This window comes from Anolis sagrei, chromosome 4, assembly GCF_037176765.1.
Source record: "Anolis sagrei isolate rAnoSag1 chromosome 4, rAnoSag1.mat, whole genome shotgun sequence".
NCBI lineage: Eukaryota > Metazoa > Chordata > Lepidosauria > Squamata > Dactyloidae > Anolis > Anolis sagrei.
Window position 1 is genome coordinate 109,316,836 of NC_090024.1, and position 20,018 is coordinate 109,336,853.

Here is a 20,018-nt window from a genome sequence, read left to right on the forward strand (position 1 = left end):
TCTTGTGGGAGGCTTCTCTCATGTCCCCGCATGAGGAGCTGGAGCTGATAGAGGGAGCTCATCTGCCTCTCCCCGGATTTGAACCTGTGACCTCTCGGTCTTCAGTCCTGCCGACACAGGGGTTTAACCCACTGCGCCACCGTGGGTTCTATTATAGTGTGATAAAGGGAGTGTTTTGAATGGATTAGGAAGAGTCAGCCTTCTGTGGTGTGATGAGTCAAAGTACAGTATTTTCAAATCATAAGAATCGCAATACTCAGGTGTGATGAGGAGGGTATGCATCACGTCTCAATACAGTATGCATCCAGTCCAAAAAATATAGGATGCATATTGCTATAAATGGATTATATCCCAAGGTGATAAGGTCCTCGCTCTTTGAATCCCGAGTGATAAGCTTAAGGGCACCCACCTGCATCATGACTTTAAGGCGGTCAAGTGGTGCGGTGCCCGTCCGAGAGACGGCGCCGGCAACACCTCCGGACAAAAGCTGCCTCCACCATTGACCGGTCTTTTTCTCTTCTTCGGTGAACTCATCTGGAATAGTTAAACTATCTCCAATGTCCAATACCTGTGAAGATACGAAGGAAAAAGAGAGAGAAAGAATCAGCTATTCATTTCAACTGTACCATATTTCAATATACATAAAACTCACAGTGTGGACATTTTTATGCAAAGATTGAAGGAAGCATACTTCCCCCACCCCACTTAGTTACATCTGAAACAATGCTCTAAATTAAAAACCCACCATTTCAAAAACTGCTCCATCATCATTAAAAATGACAACAAATTGTTGCCTAGAATATGGTTGAAATAAAGGCATTGCATCAGGATATAAGGTGCTTTCCAGACAGCTTTGAAATCCAAATGGTTGCAAAGCACAGTTAGACTTTCTTCCAGGCGGCTTTTAAGGATTATCAAGATTAACCTCTTTACAGCTTCCTAAAAAGATTATTAAGTCCAGTGACTTGGCAATTCATCCAAGTATTTGTACCTCAATGGAATTATCAGATTACACTTTTCAAAAAAATAAATAAAAAGACAAACTGTGTGACTTTTGCAACATAATCGGTTTGGCAAGTCAATCCATGAATTTCCAATCTCGACTCTCCTAGCAGCTCGCATCTTTCAAGAATTGTTTATTAGCATCTTCACACATACGAGGAGCCCCCGGTGGCACAGTGGGTTAAAGCCCTGTGCCGGCAGGTCACAGGTTCGAATCCGGGGAGAGGTGGATGAGCTCCCTCTATCAACTCCAGCTCCACATGCAGGAACATGAGAGAAGCCTCCCACCGGATGATAAAAAACATCAAATCATCCGGGCGTCCCCTGGGCAACGTCCTTGCAGACGGCCAATTCTCTCACACTAGAAGCAACTTGCAGTTTTTCAAGTCGTTCCTGACATGACAAAAAAAAAACCATACATGGTATAATCTAGCAAAAATACACTGAATGTATATGAATGAGGAAACCTAGCTCAAGAACATAAGATTATTCATAGAATCATAGAGTTGGAAGAGACCTTGTGGGCCATCCAGTCCAACCCCCTGCCAAGAAGCAGGAAAACTGCATTCAAAGCACTGCCAACAGATAGCCATCCAGCCTCTGTTTAAAAGCATCTAAAGAAGGAGCCTCCACCACACTCTGTGGCAGAGAGTTCCACTGCTGAACAGCTCTCGCAGTCAGGAAGTTCTTCCTAATGTTCAGATGGAATCTCCTTTCTAGTACTTTAAAGCCAATGTTCCCTGTCCTAGTCTCCAGGGCAGCAGAAAACAAGCTTGCTCCCTCCTCCCTATGACTTCCTCTCACATATTTATACACAGCTATCATGTCTCCGCTCAGCCTTCTCTTCTTCAGGCTAAACATGCCCAGCTATTTAAGCCACTCCTCATAGGGCTTGTTCATCTAATGACAGAAATGGCCTGGACTATACAATTGATGAGAGCCATGGCATTCTCTACTATATTGTATCATATTGACATTTAGATTGGCAGGTGTCTATCACAGGGAAATGTACACTGGGACACATAAAACTGTGCACCAAGAATGGACAGTAGTTAAGCCTGTAGTATCCTGACAGTAACAACTGCATCATTAATACTGACAATTGCTGCTTATCTCCTACTACAAAGCTTGTGTTACCAGAAATCCAAATATCGAGCTTTCCTTCCTTCATATGTCCTTTTTGTACCTGATATTCTAAGCAAAATTTTAAGCAAATAGTGGAATGGACCAAAATAATATGCCATTATTGTATCAGAGTGATATGGTGGGAAGAAGTGATGCTGACCTAAATTATGCCTGACTATTCATTTTGGACTCATAGAAATAATAAATATCTCTAGAGATATACTGAAAATGTAACTCTTTAAAACTAAATCCATGCTGTCTGTGAGATGGGGGAGAGGGGAGTGATACCTTTCCAAGCACTTTTCCTAAAGCAGAGAAACAATGCCTTATCTTGACCCCTTCTACACTACCATATAATCTAGATTATCAAAGCAGATAATCCCCATTATAGGCTTTGAACTGGATTATATGAGCCTATACTGCCATGAAATCCAGTTCAAAGCAGAAAATTTGGATTTTCTTATGTTCTACATTTATTTTGATGGTATTTTTGCTTTTTCTATTTTATTTTGCTGTACTTGTATTGTATTTTGTTGTAATTTTGGGCTTGGCCTCATGTTAGCCACCCCGAGTCCCCTTCGGGGAGATGGTGATGGTGTATAAATAAAGTTTATTATTATTTTACTGACACAAAAACACAGTATATCACAGAAAACGAGATCTATATGCTGGATTTTGTATCACAAAATTACAAGTCGAACACTTCCCAAGTGTCTAGGACTGTGTAGTGTATTTTCAAATGTGTTCAGATCCAAGTAAGGTGGCCTCTGCAGTTGACAGATGGTGATTTTGTCAATGTTTATTGTTTCCAAATGCCGGCTGAGATCTTTTGGCACAGCACCCAGTGTGCCAATGACCACAGGAACCACCTCTACTGGTTTATGCCAGAGCCTTTGCTCTGATTATTATTATTATTATTATTATTATTATTATTATTATGTTTATGTTTATGTTTATTATTTTCTATGGCAGTGTAGAAGGGCCCCTAGTGTCACAGCTACCAGCAAAGATGTTAATCTTTCTCACAAATATTTAAAAGTCTCTTTGCCCTTGTTCCTGTAACCATCCCTGCTTTTTTCCCCAAAAACTAATAAGGAAATAGTCCATTTGTAGCAATGCAATAAAATAGAAGTCATACTCACTGTGGAATGCTTCCAGTAACGAATGATGCCCTGAATGTCTGTAGCTGGATTAAATAAAAAATGGTCCCTCCATTCATTCCAGTCCACTGACATGGTCCCATCCGCATCCATGCTTAAAATTCAAAATGAAAGCATCAGCATGTCACACATTAATTCACATTACATTATTGTTCTATACAAGGAACGACAAATATTATGTGTGCTCTCAACTGGAATTCTCATTATTATCTTCAGAGGTCATTTCTTTTCATTGTGTCAATGAGTTTTTCATACTGATATGAGATATGAATTTTAGTGAAAACTTTCCTTAACTTTTAAAAATCTTACTTCAGAACAAACCTGAAGGTGAGATCGTCATTATTCCTTTTATTATTATTATTATTATTATTATTATTATTATTATTATTATTTTATATTATTTATTTTATTTTATTTTATTATTTTATTATTATTATTATTATTTTATTATTGTATTATGATTGAGGTTACCCTCCCAGAACGAATACGTATTAAGCTTTCTACAACCAATGCATAAAGTATAGGTAATGTAAAGGTTTCCCCTTGTCATTAAGTCTAGTCGTGTCCAACTCTGGGGGGGGGGGGGGGTGCTCGTCTCCATTTCTGAACTGAAGAGTCGGCATTGCCCATAGATATCTCCAAGTTCATGTGGCCAGCATGATTGCATGGAGCACCGCTACCTTCCCACCGGAGCGGTACCTATTGATCTATTCACATTTGCATGTTTTCGAATTGCTAGGTTGGAAGAAGCTGGGGCTAACAGTGGAAGCTCAATCACTCCCTGGATTTGAACTGCCAATATTTTGGTCAGCTAGTTCAGCAGTTTAGCGGTTAAGCCTGCTGCACCACTGGGGGCTCCGTGCATAAAGTATATTAAGATCAAATTAATTTCAGTAAAGGATGCATCCAGATTGGCAAGTATTACTTGAAGGTCTCTTTTCCCCCTACTTTCCTCAACACACTTTTTTATGATTAAGATATCTCTTATCTTAATAATCACCATTGTTCTTTCCTATTCTGCTCCCCTGTCTTTGGAGCAACTTTTATTCTTAATAAAAATATTTAATAATATAAAAAGAAAGCCTGAAGCAATTTCGGAATTAACTTAATTTTGAACAACAAATCATATACACACACCCAAGACTGGGATGCATCTATCATTTTGAGGGACAGTTTCTTAGGTAATTAGGATTGAAAAGTCTATGAGGTTACAATGTGGGCACTGGTAACTTTAAATGCATTGATCCCTGGAAAACAGGACTGTTAAATATTGACTTCTGGCATTCCATTCTTTGTTCATCCAGCAACAAAGTATAGGATACTGTTTATGGTTGATCATGACGTTTCTAGGATTGCACTGAGCCTGTCAACTTTAGCACAAGCTGGCTTAAGAAATCCTGCTGTATCCTTATATTTTCACTTGTTACCCATATATTTTGGACACATAATCTTTTGGAAAGGCAAGACTTTTTAGATCAGTGGTTCTCAACCTTTCTAATGCCGTGACCCCTAAATACAGTTCCTCATGTTGTGGTGACCCCTAACCATAAAATTATTTTCATTGCTACTTCATAATTGTTCCTGTTGTGAATCGTAATGTCAATATCTGATATGCAGGTTGTATTTTCATTCATTGAACCAAATTTGGCACAAATGCCTGAAAGGCTCAAATTTGAAAACTGCTGGGGTTGTGAGGGGGGGGAGGGGAGAGATTTTGTCATTTGGGAGTTGTAGTTGATGGGATTTACAGTTCACCTACAATCAAAGAGCATTCAGAACTCCACTAATGATGAAATTGAACTAAACTTGGCATACAGAACTCCATTACAAATAGAAAATACTGAAAGGATTTGATGGGCATTGAGTTTTGGAGTTGTAGTTCACCTACATCCAGAGAGCACTGTGTACTCAAACAATGATCGATCTGGACCAAACTTGGCATGAATGCTCAATATGGTCAAATCTGAACAGTGGTGGAGTTTGGTGAAAATAGACCTTGACATTTGGGAGCTATAGTTACTGGGATTTACAGTTCAACTGCAATCAAAGAGCATTCTGAACCCCACCAATGATAAAATTGAGCCATGGTCTACAGATGGTTTGCGACCGGATCAGGGGTCCCGACGATGGTGAAAGCGGGAGGCGGGCGAGGGGGCTTGGCGCGAAGTTAGGCCTCGCACCGAGATCCCCTCGCCTGCCTCTCGCCCTCGCCGAATGGTTGAGAACTGCTGTTTTAGATCATAACCTTTTGGAAAACCAGAATCTTCAAAGCCTTTTGGAAGAGTGACCTTTTTGGAGATTAATTGGAATTGACACCATTTGGAATTTATTTATTTTTGTAAAGTATGATCTTCCTGAGAGAGATAAAAACTTGTTGAGTAAATCTTCCTTTTAGTGGTAAATATCCACTAGTATTCATGCAAGGCAAATTAGGTTTCTCAGCTGTTAAGACTGATAAACTTAGTAATCTCTTTGAACTGTCAGGAACAAAGATGATGCCAATGCACAAACTATATAGCAGATCTTCAGAAGTGTTATTTCAGTTGGTCAAAACCATCTACTCTCACTTAAAACATCTTGATTTAAATCATGCTTTCAAGAGACAAAATTAAAGTAGACTTGGTTAAAAGTAACATATCTGGTTTACTCACAACCTTCATGTATTCAGCACCTAGGTGCATAACTTGTCAATCCACTTACAGATAGGATTTGAAGTAGTTTCTCTGTGCAGATAACACAGGGCATCTTTCTTATGATCTTAATAGTCCAAAGGTTAAAGCATCTCGGTGTTCTGATGGTGTCTGAAGTCTAAAAATGGAGTCTGAGATCTGAATAGTCCCAGATATAATCACATGGTCTATAGTTTCTTCCACAGCATAGAATTCAGGAAAACTGCATACCAGTACACATATACAATACAGTAAGCTATCTGAATTAGATACTTAACAAATAACTAGTATAGGAGGCTTGTAGAAGGTTGCTATTTCCAACAGCATAATGTCCTGTACCATAACAGGCGGAGTTGTAGGTGCAGCCAATATGGCTGGGTGCCATAATTTTACAAGGCACACATCGGCACCTAGTAAGACACACATTGTAAGAATCACACCCTTTTCCAGAAACAGGAATAGTTACTAACCTTTTCAGAATCCTTGTAGCTTGTTTTTCTGAAATATCTATACCCAGTATCTTGAGAGACTGAACAATCTCAGATGCATCAATCTTTCCTTTAAAAAGGAGAAAAGGATGGGGAGAAATCTATATAAATAAAAATGTAATGTTCATTTGGGGGATTACCATAACTCAAAAACCATGGACGAATTGACACCAAATTTGGACACAGTACACCTATCAGGCCAATGAATGACCACCACTCATAAAAACACTGAAAAACACAGTGGAAGGGACTTTAAAAGCAAAACAAAAAACAAAAAAATACATTACAACGCATGTGCAAAACCACATATGTACACAAACACATATATACACAAATATATACACGTGTATATGCACACACAAAACACACACAGAAAAAGGGAAGGAAGGAGAGAAGGAGAGAGAGAAAGAGGGAAAGAAGGAGAGAAGGAAAGAAAGAATGAAAGAAAGAAAGAAAGAAAGAAAGAAAGAAAGATAAAGAAGGAAGGAAGGAGAGAAGGAAATAAAAAAGTTAAAGAGGATATGTAGATAATATGGGATATGTAGATAATGTGGGATCAGAACCTGGGATATAGAGTGGTGTAGATGGAACCTGAGTGTGGAACACTCAAAGAAATTTATTTCATATCCTTTTTGCCTGACAAACAATTAAGAGGGAAAATTTCACCTTACCATCGTTGTTTTTGTCCAGACTTTTAAAGGCTAGCTTCATTTTCTTCTCATGGTCTTTAAGATACTGTGTGAATTCTTCGAAGTCCAGCCGGCCATCCTGGTTAGTATCACCAGCTCTGAAAATTTTCTGTTAAAAAGGCATAATGACAAAACATTAGTAAACACTTAATTTAAAAATTTAATTTAATTTATAAAAATTTAATTTATAGACCCCTGTCTGATTCCACAGCAAGCTGGCTTCAGGAAAGGCAAAAGCTGCACATCGCAAGTGCTGAACCTGACTCAGCACATAGAAGATGGCTTTGAAAGGCAGCAGATCACAGGAGCTGTCTTCATAGACCTGTCAGCAGCTTATGATACTGTGAACCACCGCCTCCTCCTGAGAAAAATGTATAATATCACAAAGGACTACCACCTCACCCGCCTCATAGGAAACCTGCTACAAAACAGGAGCTTTTTTGTTGAGTTCCAGGGTCAGAGAAGCAGATGGTGGAAACAGAAGAACGGCCTGCCTCAGGGGAGCGTGCTTGCTCCATCCATGTTCAACATCTACACAAATGACCAGCCACTGCCAGAAGGGACAGAGAGTTTCATCTATGCTGATGACCGTGCCATTACTGCTCAAGCAGGGAGCTTTGAGACTGTAGAACAGAAGCTCTCCGAAGCTCTAGGTGCTCTTACTGCCTACTACAGGGAAAACCAGCTGATCCCTAACCCATCTAAAACACAGACATGTGCCTTTCATCTCAAGAACAGAGAAGCATCCCGAGCTCTGAAGATCACCTGGGAAGGAATCCGACTGGAGCATTGCAGCGCACCCAAATACCTGGGAGTCACTCTGGACCGTGCTCTTACCTACAAGAAGCACTGCCTGAACATCAAGCAAAAAGTGGGTGCCAGAAACAATATTATACGAAAGCTGACTGGAACAACCTGGGGATCACAACCAGATACAGTGAAGACATCTGCCCTTGCGCTGTGCTACTCTGCTGCTGAGTATGCATGCCCAGTGTGGAACACATCTCACCACACTAAAACAGTGGACGTGGCTCTTAATGAGACATGCCACACTATCACAGGGTGTCTGCGCCCTACACCACTGGAGAAATTACACTGCTTAGCCGGTATTGCGCCACCTGACATCTGCCGGGAAGTAGCAGCCAATAGTGAAAGGACCAAGGCAGAGACATCTCCAGCTCATCCCCTCTTTGGGTATCAGCCAGCACGCCAACGACTTAAATCTAGACATAGTTTTCTAAGATCTACAGAGACACTCACTGGAACACCTCAGCAAGCGAGAGTCCAAAAGTGGCAGGCTCAAACCCAGCACCTCAACCAATGGCTGATACCAAATGAGAGACTCCCTCCTGGGCACACAGAAGACTGGGCGACTTGGAAGGCATTGAACAGCGCTCTGGCACCACAAGATGCAGAGCCAACCTTAAGAAATGGGGCTACAAAGTGGAATCCACAACATGCAAGTGTGGAGAAGAGCAAACTACAGACCCCCTGCTGCAATGCAACCTGAGCCCTGCCACATGCACAATGGAGGACCTTCTTGCAGCAACACCGGAAGCACTCCAAGTGGCCAGATACTGGTCAAAGGACATTTAACCAGCTACCAAACTCACAAGTTGTGTATTTTTCTGTCTGTTTGCTTTGTCCTGTTAGAAATGTAATATAATGGACTGGCTGTTCTGACACAACAAATAAATTTAAAAAAATCTCATTTTCTAAAATAGTTACTTCTATATCATATATTCATTCATTAAATAAAAATTAACCAAAAAAAAGCCCAGAAATGTGGGTGAATTAATAAAATAAGCAATTTAGCTAAGCAGTGTTCTCTTTTTGGACAAGCTGCACTGAAATACAGCAACCTCTTATTCCAGTCAACAGAGAGGAATATCCTATTAACATCACTGTACGCTGAAGGTCAGCCCTGACGTAGAAACCTCTAACAAGCCTACGTTGAAGATGTAACCATAATTCATATTGCCTGACAAAAGTAGCTAGTTACGTCATGCTATTAAGCACTGATAACTTACTAGAGGATTGATCAAATTCCTCTTTCTGATGCCATACTTCATTTACTAAAGAATGGTCACAATAATTCTGCATGAACAAACACACACAAAAACAGAACTTGGAACATTCTTTTAAAAAGAAACTTTTTTTCAGAAAAAAATCTGGGTTTTGCTACTTATTGAAAATAGTAACTCAGTGCTATTCCATTAGTATTATTAACATTTCACTCACCCATTACGAGGGTTGAATGAAAAGTAATGCCTCCACTTTCGTTACTTGGGTTTGGATGGGAATATTTTAATAAATCAAATGCAGTAATAATCCTTAGAATGTGCTCTTTAACTACCACGTTTCACTTTTCCACATAATCACCAGACAATTAGGAGCCCCCGGTGGCACAGTGGGTTAAACCCCTGTGCTGGTAGGACTGAAGACCGACAGGTCGCAGGTTAGAATCCGGGGAGAGGCGGATGAGCTCCCTCAATCAGCTCCAGCTCCTCATGCGGGGACATGAGAGAAGCCTCCCACAAGGATGATAAAAACATCAATTCATCCAGGCGTCCCCTGGGCAATATCCTTGCAGACGGCCAATTCTCTCACACCAGAAGCGACTAGCAGTTTCTCAAGTCGCTCCTGATACGACAAAAAAAGACAATTGGATACATTTCTGCCAATGATAAACAAGTTTTCTGAAGCCGTCACGGAAGAAGTCGACACTTTGTTCCCTGAATGAGTATTTCACAGTTTTCTCAACATCTTCATCAGAAGCATAATGATGTCTCCACAGATTTTCCTTCATTATCAAGAACAGATGGAAGTCAGACGATGCTAAATCTGGACTGTATGGATGATGTCGTACGGTGGTGAGATCCAGTCTCTGAAGTTTCAAGTCTGTGCACTTTCATTTCAGGCATCAACATCCTGGGTACCCATCATGCACAGATCTTCCGACAGCCAAGCAAAGCAATGTGACCCACATGTTCTTGTGAAATGCCGATTATGCTTGAAATTTCTGAGTGATACGACGATCATCCTGAATTAATCTTTCAACCTTTTGCTTGTGAAACTCAGTGGTTGTTGTCACAGGACGTTCAACTCTTTGTTTGTCACACAAGTCAGATGTTCCCGCCTCAACATCTTTAAACTTACTCGCCCAACGATGCACAGTACTCACATCAACACAATCACCATAAACAGCTTGCATTCTCTGATGAATCTCCTTTGGGGTGACACCTTCTGCTTTCAAGAATTCAATGACTGCACTATCATTTCAGGCATCAACATCCTGGGTACCCATCATGCATAAATTTTCCGATAGCCAAGCAAAGCAATAATGTGACCCACATGTTCTTGTGAAATGCCGATTATGCTTGAAATTCCTCTCTGAGTGATACGACGATCATCCTGCATCAATCTTTCAACCTTTTGCTTGTGAAATTCGGTGGTTGCTGTCACAGGACGTCCAACTCTTTGTTAGTCATGCAAGTCAGATATTCCCACCTCAACATCTTTAAACTTACTCGCCCAATGACACACAGTACTCACATCAACACAATCACCATAAACAGCTTGCATTCTCTGATGAATCCCCTTTGGGGTGACACCTTCTGCTGTCAAGAATTCAATGACTGCACGTTGCTTAAGTTGCATTGACCGACCATCTGCGCAGGGTTCCATACTTCACACTTTAACAACACAACCATTTAATGCTAAGGCTTCCCACCCAAATGGAACTGTAGAAGAAAGTCTACTGAACAAGCCAGTACCTGCTGCACACTAGTACTGCCATCTGTTGAGGAGTTATGAGGGTGGAGGCATTACTTTTCATTCAACCCTCATAATATATTTTTAGTTCTTGTTGTTCCTTAATTTTATAAACCTGCACTGAAATTTAATATCCTCCAACATTTTTCACTTCAAAAACATATCTTAGATTGCTATCACCCCCATTCTCCGGTGTTTCTTGAAGATTCACCCTGTTATATCTTGAAAGAACATGCTTTGTTGTGATAACATCTTAACATCTACCTATGGCAGCTGTAGCAGCTAAATACCCTAAGGGCACCAGATCTTGCCTAATTTCGAAGCTAAGCAAAGTGAGCCCTGGTTAGCACTTAGGCTCTCTTTCGGGGGGGGGGGGGGGGTAACCTGCAAAATCACCTCTAAGTATCCTCTGCCGAAGAAAACATATGGACTCACTGTAAGTCAACAGGCAATTTGAAGATACACGCACAAATATGGCAGGTCTAGTTTGTATGTTTCTCTGCCTGAAAAAGCAACAAAAATCTGGCAGCAGAAACAGCAACATTCAGAAACTAACAAGTGAATATTCAACTTTCTAGCATGTTCAAAGACCAATTTTCTAGGAGGATCAATGAGTAAAATACTTTAGATTACAATTTCCATCATCCATGATCATATAATTTGGGGGATGATGAAAGGTGGAGTCCAACACATCTGGGGAGCATGACATTATGCAAAGCTCTTTAACATAATATAGATAAGAGTCTCAAATATACAGGATCTGTATCCAAAGTTTCATTTCTCCATGTCCAACAAAATATGCCCTCACTAGGTATTTTTTTGGTGGCCATCGTAATGCAGCGAGTTAAACTTCTAAGATGCTGAACTTGCTGACTGGAAGATCAGTGGCTCGAATCTGCAGGACAGGCTGAGCTCCCATTGTTAGCCCCAGCTTCTGCCAACCTAGCAGTTCGAAAACATGCAAATGTGAGTAGATCACTACGTACCACTTCGGCAGGAAGGTAACAGCAATCCATGCAGACATGCTGGCCGCATGACCTGGAGGTGTCTACAGACAATGCCGGCTCTTCAGTTTAGAAATGGAGATGAGCACCACCCCCAGAGTCGGACACGACTGGACTTGATGTCAAGGGGAAACCTTTACCTTTACTTTAGGCATTTTCTAGATTCTCCAGAGCAACTGTAACCATTCCTGGCATAAGTATTTTATTTCAAGAGGGTTCACATTCTCTTCAGTTTTGCATATCACTAATACCTAAGGCAGTGGTTCTCAACCTTGCTAATGCCGTGACCCCTTAATGCAGTTCCATATGTTGTGGTGACCCCCAACCATAATATTGTTTTCGTTGCTACTTGATACCTGTCATTTTACTACTGTTAAAAATCGTAATGTAAATATCTGATATGCAGGATGTATTTTCATTCACTGAACTAAACTGAGCACAAATACCCAATATGCCCAAATGTGAATGCTAGTGGGGTTGGGGGGAAGGATTGATTTTGTAATTTGGGAGTTGTAATTGCTGGGATTTATAGTTCACCTATAATCAAAGAGCAATCTAAACTCCACCAGCGATGGATTTAAACTGAACTTGGCACACAGAACTCCCATGACCAACACTGGAAGGGTTTTGTGGCATTGACCTTGAGTTTGGGAGTTGTAGTTCACCTATATCCAGAGGAATGCTGTGGATTCATGCAATGATGAATCTGGACCAAAATTGGCACGAATACTCAATATGCCCAAATGTGAACATTGGTGGAGTCTGGGGAAAATAGACCTTGACATTTGGGAGTTGTAGTTGTTGCCATTTATAGTTCACCCACAATCAAAGAGCATTCTGAACTCGACCAACAATAGAATTGGGTCAAACTTCCCACACAGAATCCCAATGACCAACAGCAAATACTATGTTTTCTGATGGTCTTTGGCGACCCCTTTGACACCCTCTCACGACCCCCTCAGGGCTCCCAACCCCCAGGTTTTGTAAGTCCACGAACATATCCCCTGTGTGTAAGGGAGCAATACAACAACCACTATTTGAATAAAAGAGCACCTAGGAAGCTCTGTATAAATTGTCCTATCTTTCTGCCAAGAAAAAGCTGGGAAACCGGTTTAACCAAGTTTAACTACAAGTAAAAACAATTGTATTAAATAAATAGGTTGCATTCAAAAGCTGGCTGGATCAGGAGGTACAAACAAATGTACTTTTTACAATGCTTGTCTTATGGAACACAAACCCACTCACTTCTTCATTACTAATTGAGAGGTTTTTCTTCTCGTGCTTGTCCATCAGCATGACTCAAGTCAACCAGAAAGTATACCATGCCATATATACAATAAAATAACTGATGTAGCAATTGCCATTACCTTGGATACGCTGCCAGCTAACAGACAACTGCTGGGAACTATTGCTAAACTACTACGCAGCACACAGAAATAGCTTGGAAGAATGCCCTGGCTTAAATAAAACATGAACTGATGAATCATGGTAAAGTCAACAACTTTTTATGTATCTGATCACATTCAGCAGTGAAATGGGCTCAAAGGCCATTATTAATTACCCTAACGAAATAATGATGTTATGTTAAGGATACGCATTCAGAAAACCTACTAATGGAAGACATTTCTAAGTTTCTAAACAGAATAATATACTAGCTGGAGTATATTGTTCAAAAGTGTAACTATTGTGGTTCAGTGATCTCAGAAGATGTGTAACTGCTTTTCAGTTTTCAGTTTAGGATACTAAAACTGCATTATTCTTTTCAATGTAGCAATGTGCTCTACAACAGGATCAATTTCCAAATAGGAAACAATGTGCTCTACAACAGGATCAATTTCCAAATAGGAAACAAATGTCTGGATAATAGGTCCTCAAATTTTTTTTAAGTAGAGGGCCAATTCAGGGTCACTCAGACTGTTGAGGAGCCAGACTATAGTTTGAAAAGAACATGAATGAATTCCTATGCACACTGCACACTGCCCAGGCATGTAGCCGGGGGGGGGGGGGGGGTTGAGGGGCTTCAGCCCCCCCCCCCCCCAAAATTCTCATGGTGGTCCACGAAAAGGCCTTACTGGTGCATTATTTAAACTGTTATGTTTATTCATATCATGATCTGATCACCATACTCAATATATCCCATATGCATGGGGGTATTGGGGTAATGATACAAAAGGTTTGCTAGGCTAGACCTGCTTTCACTCAGACTCAGCCCCCCCCGAAACTCAGCCCCCCCCCAAACCCCTCCCCCCCCCGAAAAATTTTTAGCCCCCCCCCCCCAAACAAAATCCTGGCTACGGGCCTGACACTGCCCCAACTTTATTTTCCATCTTCATCGCTATGATGCTTCATCTTGTTGAAGGGAAGCTTCCCACTGGAGTGGAAATCATCTACTGGACAGATGGAAAGCTGTTTAACCTCAGCAGACTGAAAGCCAAAACCAAGGTTACAACAACATCTGTTATAGAACTCCAGTATGCTGATGACAACATCGTCTGTGCGCATTCAGAAGAAGATCTACAAGCCACTCTAAACACCTTTGCAGAAGCATACAAGAAACTCGGCCTGTCACTGAACATTGAGAACACCAAAGTGCTGTTCCAGCAGTCACCAGACAATCCCTCTCCAATGCCAGAAATACAGCTTAATGGTGTAACATTAGAAAATGTTGATCATTTCTGCTTCCTTGGCAGCCACCTCTCCACCAAAGTCAACATCGACACAAAATACAACACCGCCTGAGCTCTGCGAGTGCAGCATTTTCCTGAATGAAGCAGAGAGTGTTTGAGGACCGGAACATCTGTAGGGATTCCAAGGTGCTTGTTTATAAAGCTATTGTCCTCCCAGCCCTGCTATATGCCTGTGAAACGTGGACAGTCTACAGACATCACATGCAACTCTTGAAACGATTCCATCAGCGCTGCCTCCAGAAAATCCTGCAAATCTCTTGGGAAGACAAGCGGACAAACGTCAGCATGCTGGAAGAAGCAAAGACCACCAGCAGTGAAGCGATGGTCCTCCACCATCAACTCCGCTGGACCAGCCACGTTGTCCGGATGCCTGACCACCGTCTCCCAAAGCAGCTGCTCTACTCCGAACTCAAGAACGGAAAACAGAATGTTGGTGGACAGGAAAAGAGATTTAAAGATGGGCTCAAAGCCAACCTTAAAGACTCTGGCATAAACACGGAGAACTGGGAAGCCCTGGCCCTGAAGCGCTCCAGCTGGAATTCAGCTGTGACCAACAGTGCTGCGGAATTTGAAGAGGCATGAATGGAGGGCAAAAGAGAGAAACATGCTAAGAGGAAGGTGCATCAAGCCAACCCCAACTGAAACCGTCTTCCACCTGGAAACCAATGCCCTCACTGCAGGAGAACATGCAGATCAAGAATATGGCTCCACAGTCACCTACGGGCCCACTAGAATGCTGATCCTGGAAGACTATCCTACTCGGCCAACGAGGGATCACCTAAGCACACTGCATATATTTTATATGTAGTGCACAAAACCAAGAACATAACATTTCAAATGAAGACTCATTTTAACCAACATATAGTTGGGGGGGGGGAGTATTTAGTCAGATACCAATTGTACAAGTTCTCTCACTTCAAAAGATGAGAGAGGCCTGTAATTGGCATCATAGGTAGACCTCAACTATGAGAGACAACATGAGAAAACACATCCAGAAAATCACATTGTCTGATTTTTAACAAATTTATTTGCAAGTTATGGTGGAAAATAAGTATTTGGTCCATAACAAAAGTTCATCTCAATACTTTGTTATATATCCTTTATTGACAACGACAGAGGTCAAACATTTTCTGTAAGTCCTCACAAGGTTGACACACACTGTTGCTGGTATGTTGGCCCATTCCTCCATGCAGATCTCCTCAAGAGCAGTGATGTTTTGAGGCTGTCGCTGGGCAACACAAATGTTCAACTCCCTCAAATGGTTTTCTATAGGGTTGAGATCTGGAGACTGGCTAGGCCACTCCAGACGTTGAAATGCTTCTTTGTTGCCTTAGCGGTGTGCTTGGGATCATTGTCAATCCAAAAGACCCAGCCATGTTTCATCTTCAGTGATGGAAGGAGGTTTGCACTCAAAATCTCACGATACATGGCCCCATTCATTCTTTCATGTATACGGATCAGTTGCCCTGGTCCCTTTGCAGAGAAACAGCCCCAAAGCATGATGTCGCCACCCCCCTGCTTCACAGTAGGGATGGTGTTCTTTGGATGCAACTCAGCATTCTTCCTCCTCCAAACACAACAAGTTGTGTTTCTGCCAAACAGTTCTACTTTGGTTTCATCTGATCACACAACATTCTCCCAATACTCTTCTGGATCATCTAAATGCTCTCTGGCAAACTTCAGTCAGCCCCAGACATGTTCTGGCTTAAGCAGGGGGACACATCGGGCACTGCAGGATCTGAGTCCCAGGCGGTGTAGTGTGTTACTGATGGTAGCCTTTGTTGGTCCCAGCTCTCTGCAGGTCATTCACTGGGTTCCCCTGTGTGGTTCTGGGATTTTTGTTCACCGTTCTTGTGATCATTTCGACCCCATGGGGTGAGATCTTGTGTGGAGCCCCAGATCGAGGGTCTTGTATCTCTTCCACAGTTGATTTCTTCACACCAAGCTGCTTGCCTATTGCAGATTCAGTCTTCCCAGTCTGGTGCAGGGCGACAATTTTGTTTCTGGTGTCCTTCGACAGCTCTTTAATCTTCGCCATAGTGCAGTTTGGAGTGTGACTGCTTGAGGTTGTGGACAGGTGTCTTTTATACTGATAACAAGTTCAAATAGGTGCCATTACTACAGGTAATGAGTGGAGGACAGAGGAGCCTCTTCAGGAATTAGTTACAGGTCTGTGAGACCCAGAAATCTTACATGTTTCTAGGTGACCAAATACTTATTTTCCACCATAATTTGCAAAAAAAATTGTTAAAAATCAGACAATGTGATTTTCTGAATGTGTTTTCCCATGTTGTCTCTCATAGTTGAGGTCTACCTATGATGTCAATTACAGGCCTCTCTCATCTTTTTAAGTGGGAGAACTTGTACAATCGCTATCTGACTAAATACTTTTTTTCTCCACTGTAAATGAAATACTAGTATTTCAATGGGAAGTATGGGCCTCTTTTTGGCTGATGAGATAGTCAAGTTAATTAGGATTATTTTTGTTGTGTGCCTTCAAGTCATTTCAGACTTAGGACGACCCTAAGGCTCCATCTACACTGCTATATAAAATCTAGATCAGTGTTTCTCAACCTGGGGGTCGGGACCCCTGGGAGGGTTGTGAGGGGATGCCAGGGGGGTCGCCAAAGACCATCAGAAAACACAGTACTTTCTGTTGGTTATGGGGGTTCTGTGTGAAAAGTTTGACCCAATTATATCGTTGGTGGGGTTCAGAATGCTTTTTAATTGTAGGTGAACTATACATTCCAGCAACTACAACCTCCAAATGTCAAGGTCTATTTTCCCCAACTTCCACCAGTGTTCAAACTTGGGCATATTGAATATTCGTGCCAAGTTTGGTCTACATCCATCATTGAATCCACAGTGCTCTCTGAATGTAGGTGAACTACAACTCCAAAATTAAAGGTCAGTACCTACCAAATCCTTCCAGTATTTTCTGTTGGTCATTGGAGTTCTGTGTGCCAGGTTTGGTTCAATTCCATCATTTGTGAAGTTCAGAATGCTCGTTAATTGTAGGTGAACTATAAATCCCAACAACTACAACTCCCAAATGACAAAATCTATCCCCTTCAACCCCACCAGTATTCAAATTTGGCCATATTGGGTATTTCTTTGTTAAAGAGAATGTGGTGCAACAAGTTTGGTAACATTGGTAGCAAAAGCCCCAGGAAAATCAGATTGCTATCCACAGAGAGACTAAAATAACTGTAACTGAACAAACATGCATTGACTTAGCTGCACCCTATCATTAGACTGGGTTAGTGCATTTCTAAGGTTCAGCTCCAGAATCCTAAAGACAGCAAGGCCAGCGGGGGATTCTGAGAGTTACTCTTTGGTAAAAATATAGCAAGCTGTCAGGAGATGGATTTACTTCAACAGAAGCAGAACACAAAGCACTTTTCAATAATAAAACAAAGGGACAGACAACACTTAAAGCAAATGTCAATCTACAAAGAAAACCCATTCGGCTCTGGCAAAAAATAAAAGAAATAAAATGATGGCCCATCCCAAACTCTGGTGGCACAATGGGTTAAACCCTTGTGCCGGCAGGACTGAAGATTGACAGCTCAGAAGTTTGAATCTGGGGAGAGCATGGATGAGCTCCCTTTGTCAGCTCCAGCTCCCCATGCAGGGACATGAGAGAAGCCTCCCACAAGAATGATAAAACATCAAACATCCAGGCGTCCTCCGGGCAACGTCCTTGCAGACAGCCTATTCTCTCATACCAGAGGCGACTTGTAGTTTCTCAAGTTGCTCCTGACACAGAAAAAAAAAATCCCAACTCCCAAGAAAGGAATAATCACTGGGCTTGAAGGAACCACATGACCATTGCATTAATCTCCCATAGAAGGAAACAATGTTCACATTTTTACAACAATAAATGGGGTTCAAAAAACAAAGAGGCACTAGAGATCATACTGCAAACATGTGTTAGATAATGGAACAGACGAAAGAATCTCAGAAGAAAATTAGCATATATTTTAAGGATTTGATTGTGTAGATTACGTTATGTAGCATGATTTCAGTTGCTGGGTTATAAATGTCATTTCCTAATTGGTTCTATCATAAATACACAGGAAAAGTTTATTAAACTGTACCTTGTTCAATGTTTATGCTAGTTGTGTATGAGATTTATTTTAATTGCTTTGTATTGTATTTGTTACTGCTTGTATTGCTTGTATTGTTGTATTGCTTGTATTGTTGTATTGTGTTGTATTGTGGGCTCGGCCTCATGTAAGCCACACCGAGTCCATTGGGGAGATGGTAGTGGGGTATAAATAAAGTATTACTATTATTATTATTATTATTATTAACTGCCAAAACTTTGTTTTTGCAGGACAGCCTGCAGAACATTTCGCTATAGCTTTCCAATAATATCTCATCTCTTCATTCCCTTATCCCTTCCCAATTTCCTTCCTTTTACCCCCATGTCTACCCAAATATGTTTATATTTTGTATGTAGTGAAAAATCCTTTAATAAAATTAAAAAAAATATCTCATCAGGTCTCAACCAATTCAACATATTTTGTTTCTGGAGTAGAGCAACTACTTTCAAAGTAAGTACTGTACAAATAAATAGGAAGTAACACTTACAAACCAGAAACATAGCGTTTTTGAAATTGTGTTACTTAGGGCCCTTCCACACAGTCCTATATCCCAGAATATTAAGGCAGAAACTCCCACAATATCTGCTTTGAACTGGGTTATCTGAGTCCACACTCAGATAATGTGGGATTTTCTGCCTTGATATCCTGGGATATAGGCCTGTGTGGAAGGGCCCATAGAGTAAACGAACAGACCAAAGACTCTCAGAAGAAAATCAGCATATGATTTAAGGATTTGATTGTGTTGATTATGGAAAAACTATGGTTGCTCTTGAGGAAAGGGATGTGCCACAAAATGTTACTGTCTAGATGCATAACGTATACTCAGGACAGCTGGCAAGAACAGACTATGTAGAGATGAAACAGATTACAATTGGCAAGGCGGACATGAAAGGCTGCATTTTATTGTCTGCTCAACTTGTACGCTGAATGTTATATGTAAAGATGGATTAGAAGAAGAAGGCAAAGATAACCTCCTTTGAACAATAGAAAATGTGTTCTAAGGCACCTTCCACATTGCCATATAATCCACATTATCACAGCAGATAATTCACATTAACCTACTTTGAGCTCTGAGGGGAGGCAACCAAGAAATAAAACTATTATTATTATTAATAATAATAATAATAATTGAAACACAACAAGATGAGTCCACAGCAGACAAGATCACTCTGCTGGCTGTTATACTGGATCACACGTTGGACCTTCCCAAGTGTCTAGGACTGTGTGATGTATTGGCGAATAATGTGTGCAGATCCCAGTAAGATTGCATTTTGCAGCTGACAAATGGTAATTTTGTCAGCGTCTATTGTG

The 20,018-nt window shown here is 41.1% G+C and overlaps 1 protein-coding gene across 1 annotated transcript in view; it reads right to left on the reverse strand.

The window, feature by feature from the left end:
- SLC25A24 (solute carrier family 25 member 24) overlaps window positions 1–20,018 on the reverse strand; it is a 43,447-nt gene that overhangs the window by 19,627 nt on the left and 3,802 nt on the right. Inside the window, exons 2-5 of the mRNA XM_060774602.2 lie at window positions 7,116–7,242; window positions 6,427–6,514; window positions 3,270–3,381; window positions 410–568 (exon numbers count right to left, since the gene is read on the reverse strand). Of these exons, the coding sequence (XP_060630585.2) occupies window positions 410–568; window positions 3,270–3,381; window positions 6,427–6,514; window positions 7,116–7,242 (486 nt within the window). The remainder of the gene's footprint in view (window positions 1–409; window positions 569–3,269; window positions 3,382–6,426; window positions 6,515–7,115; window positions 7,243–20,018) is intronic.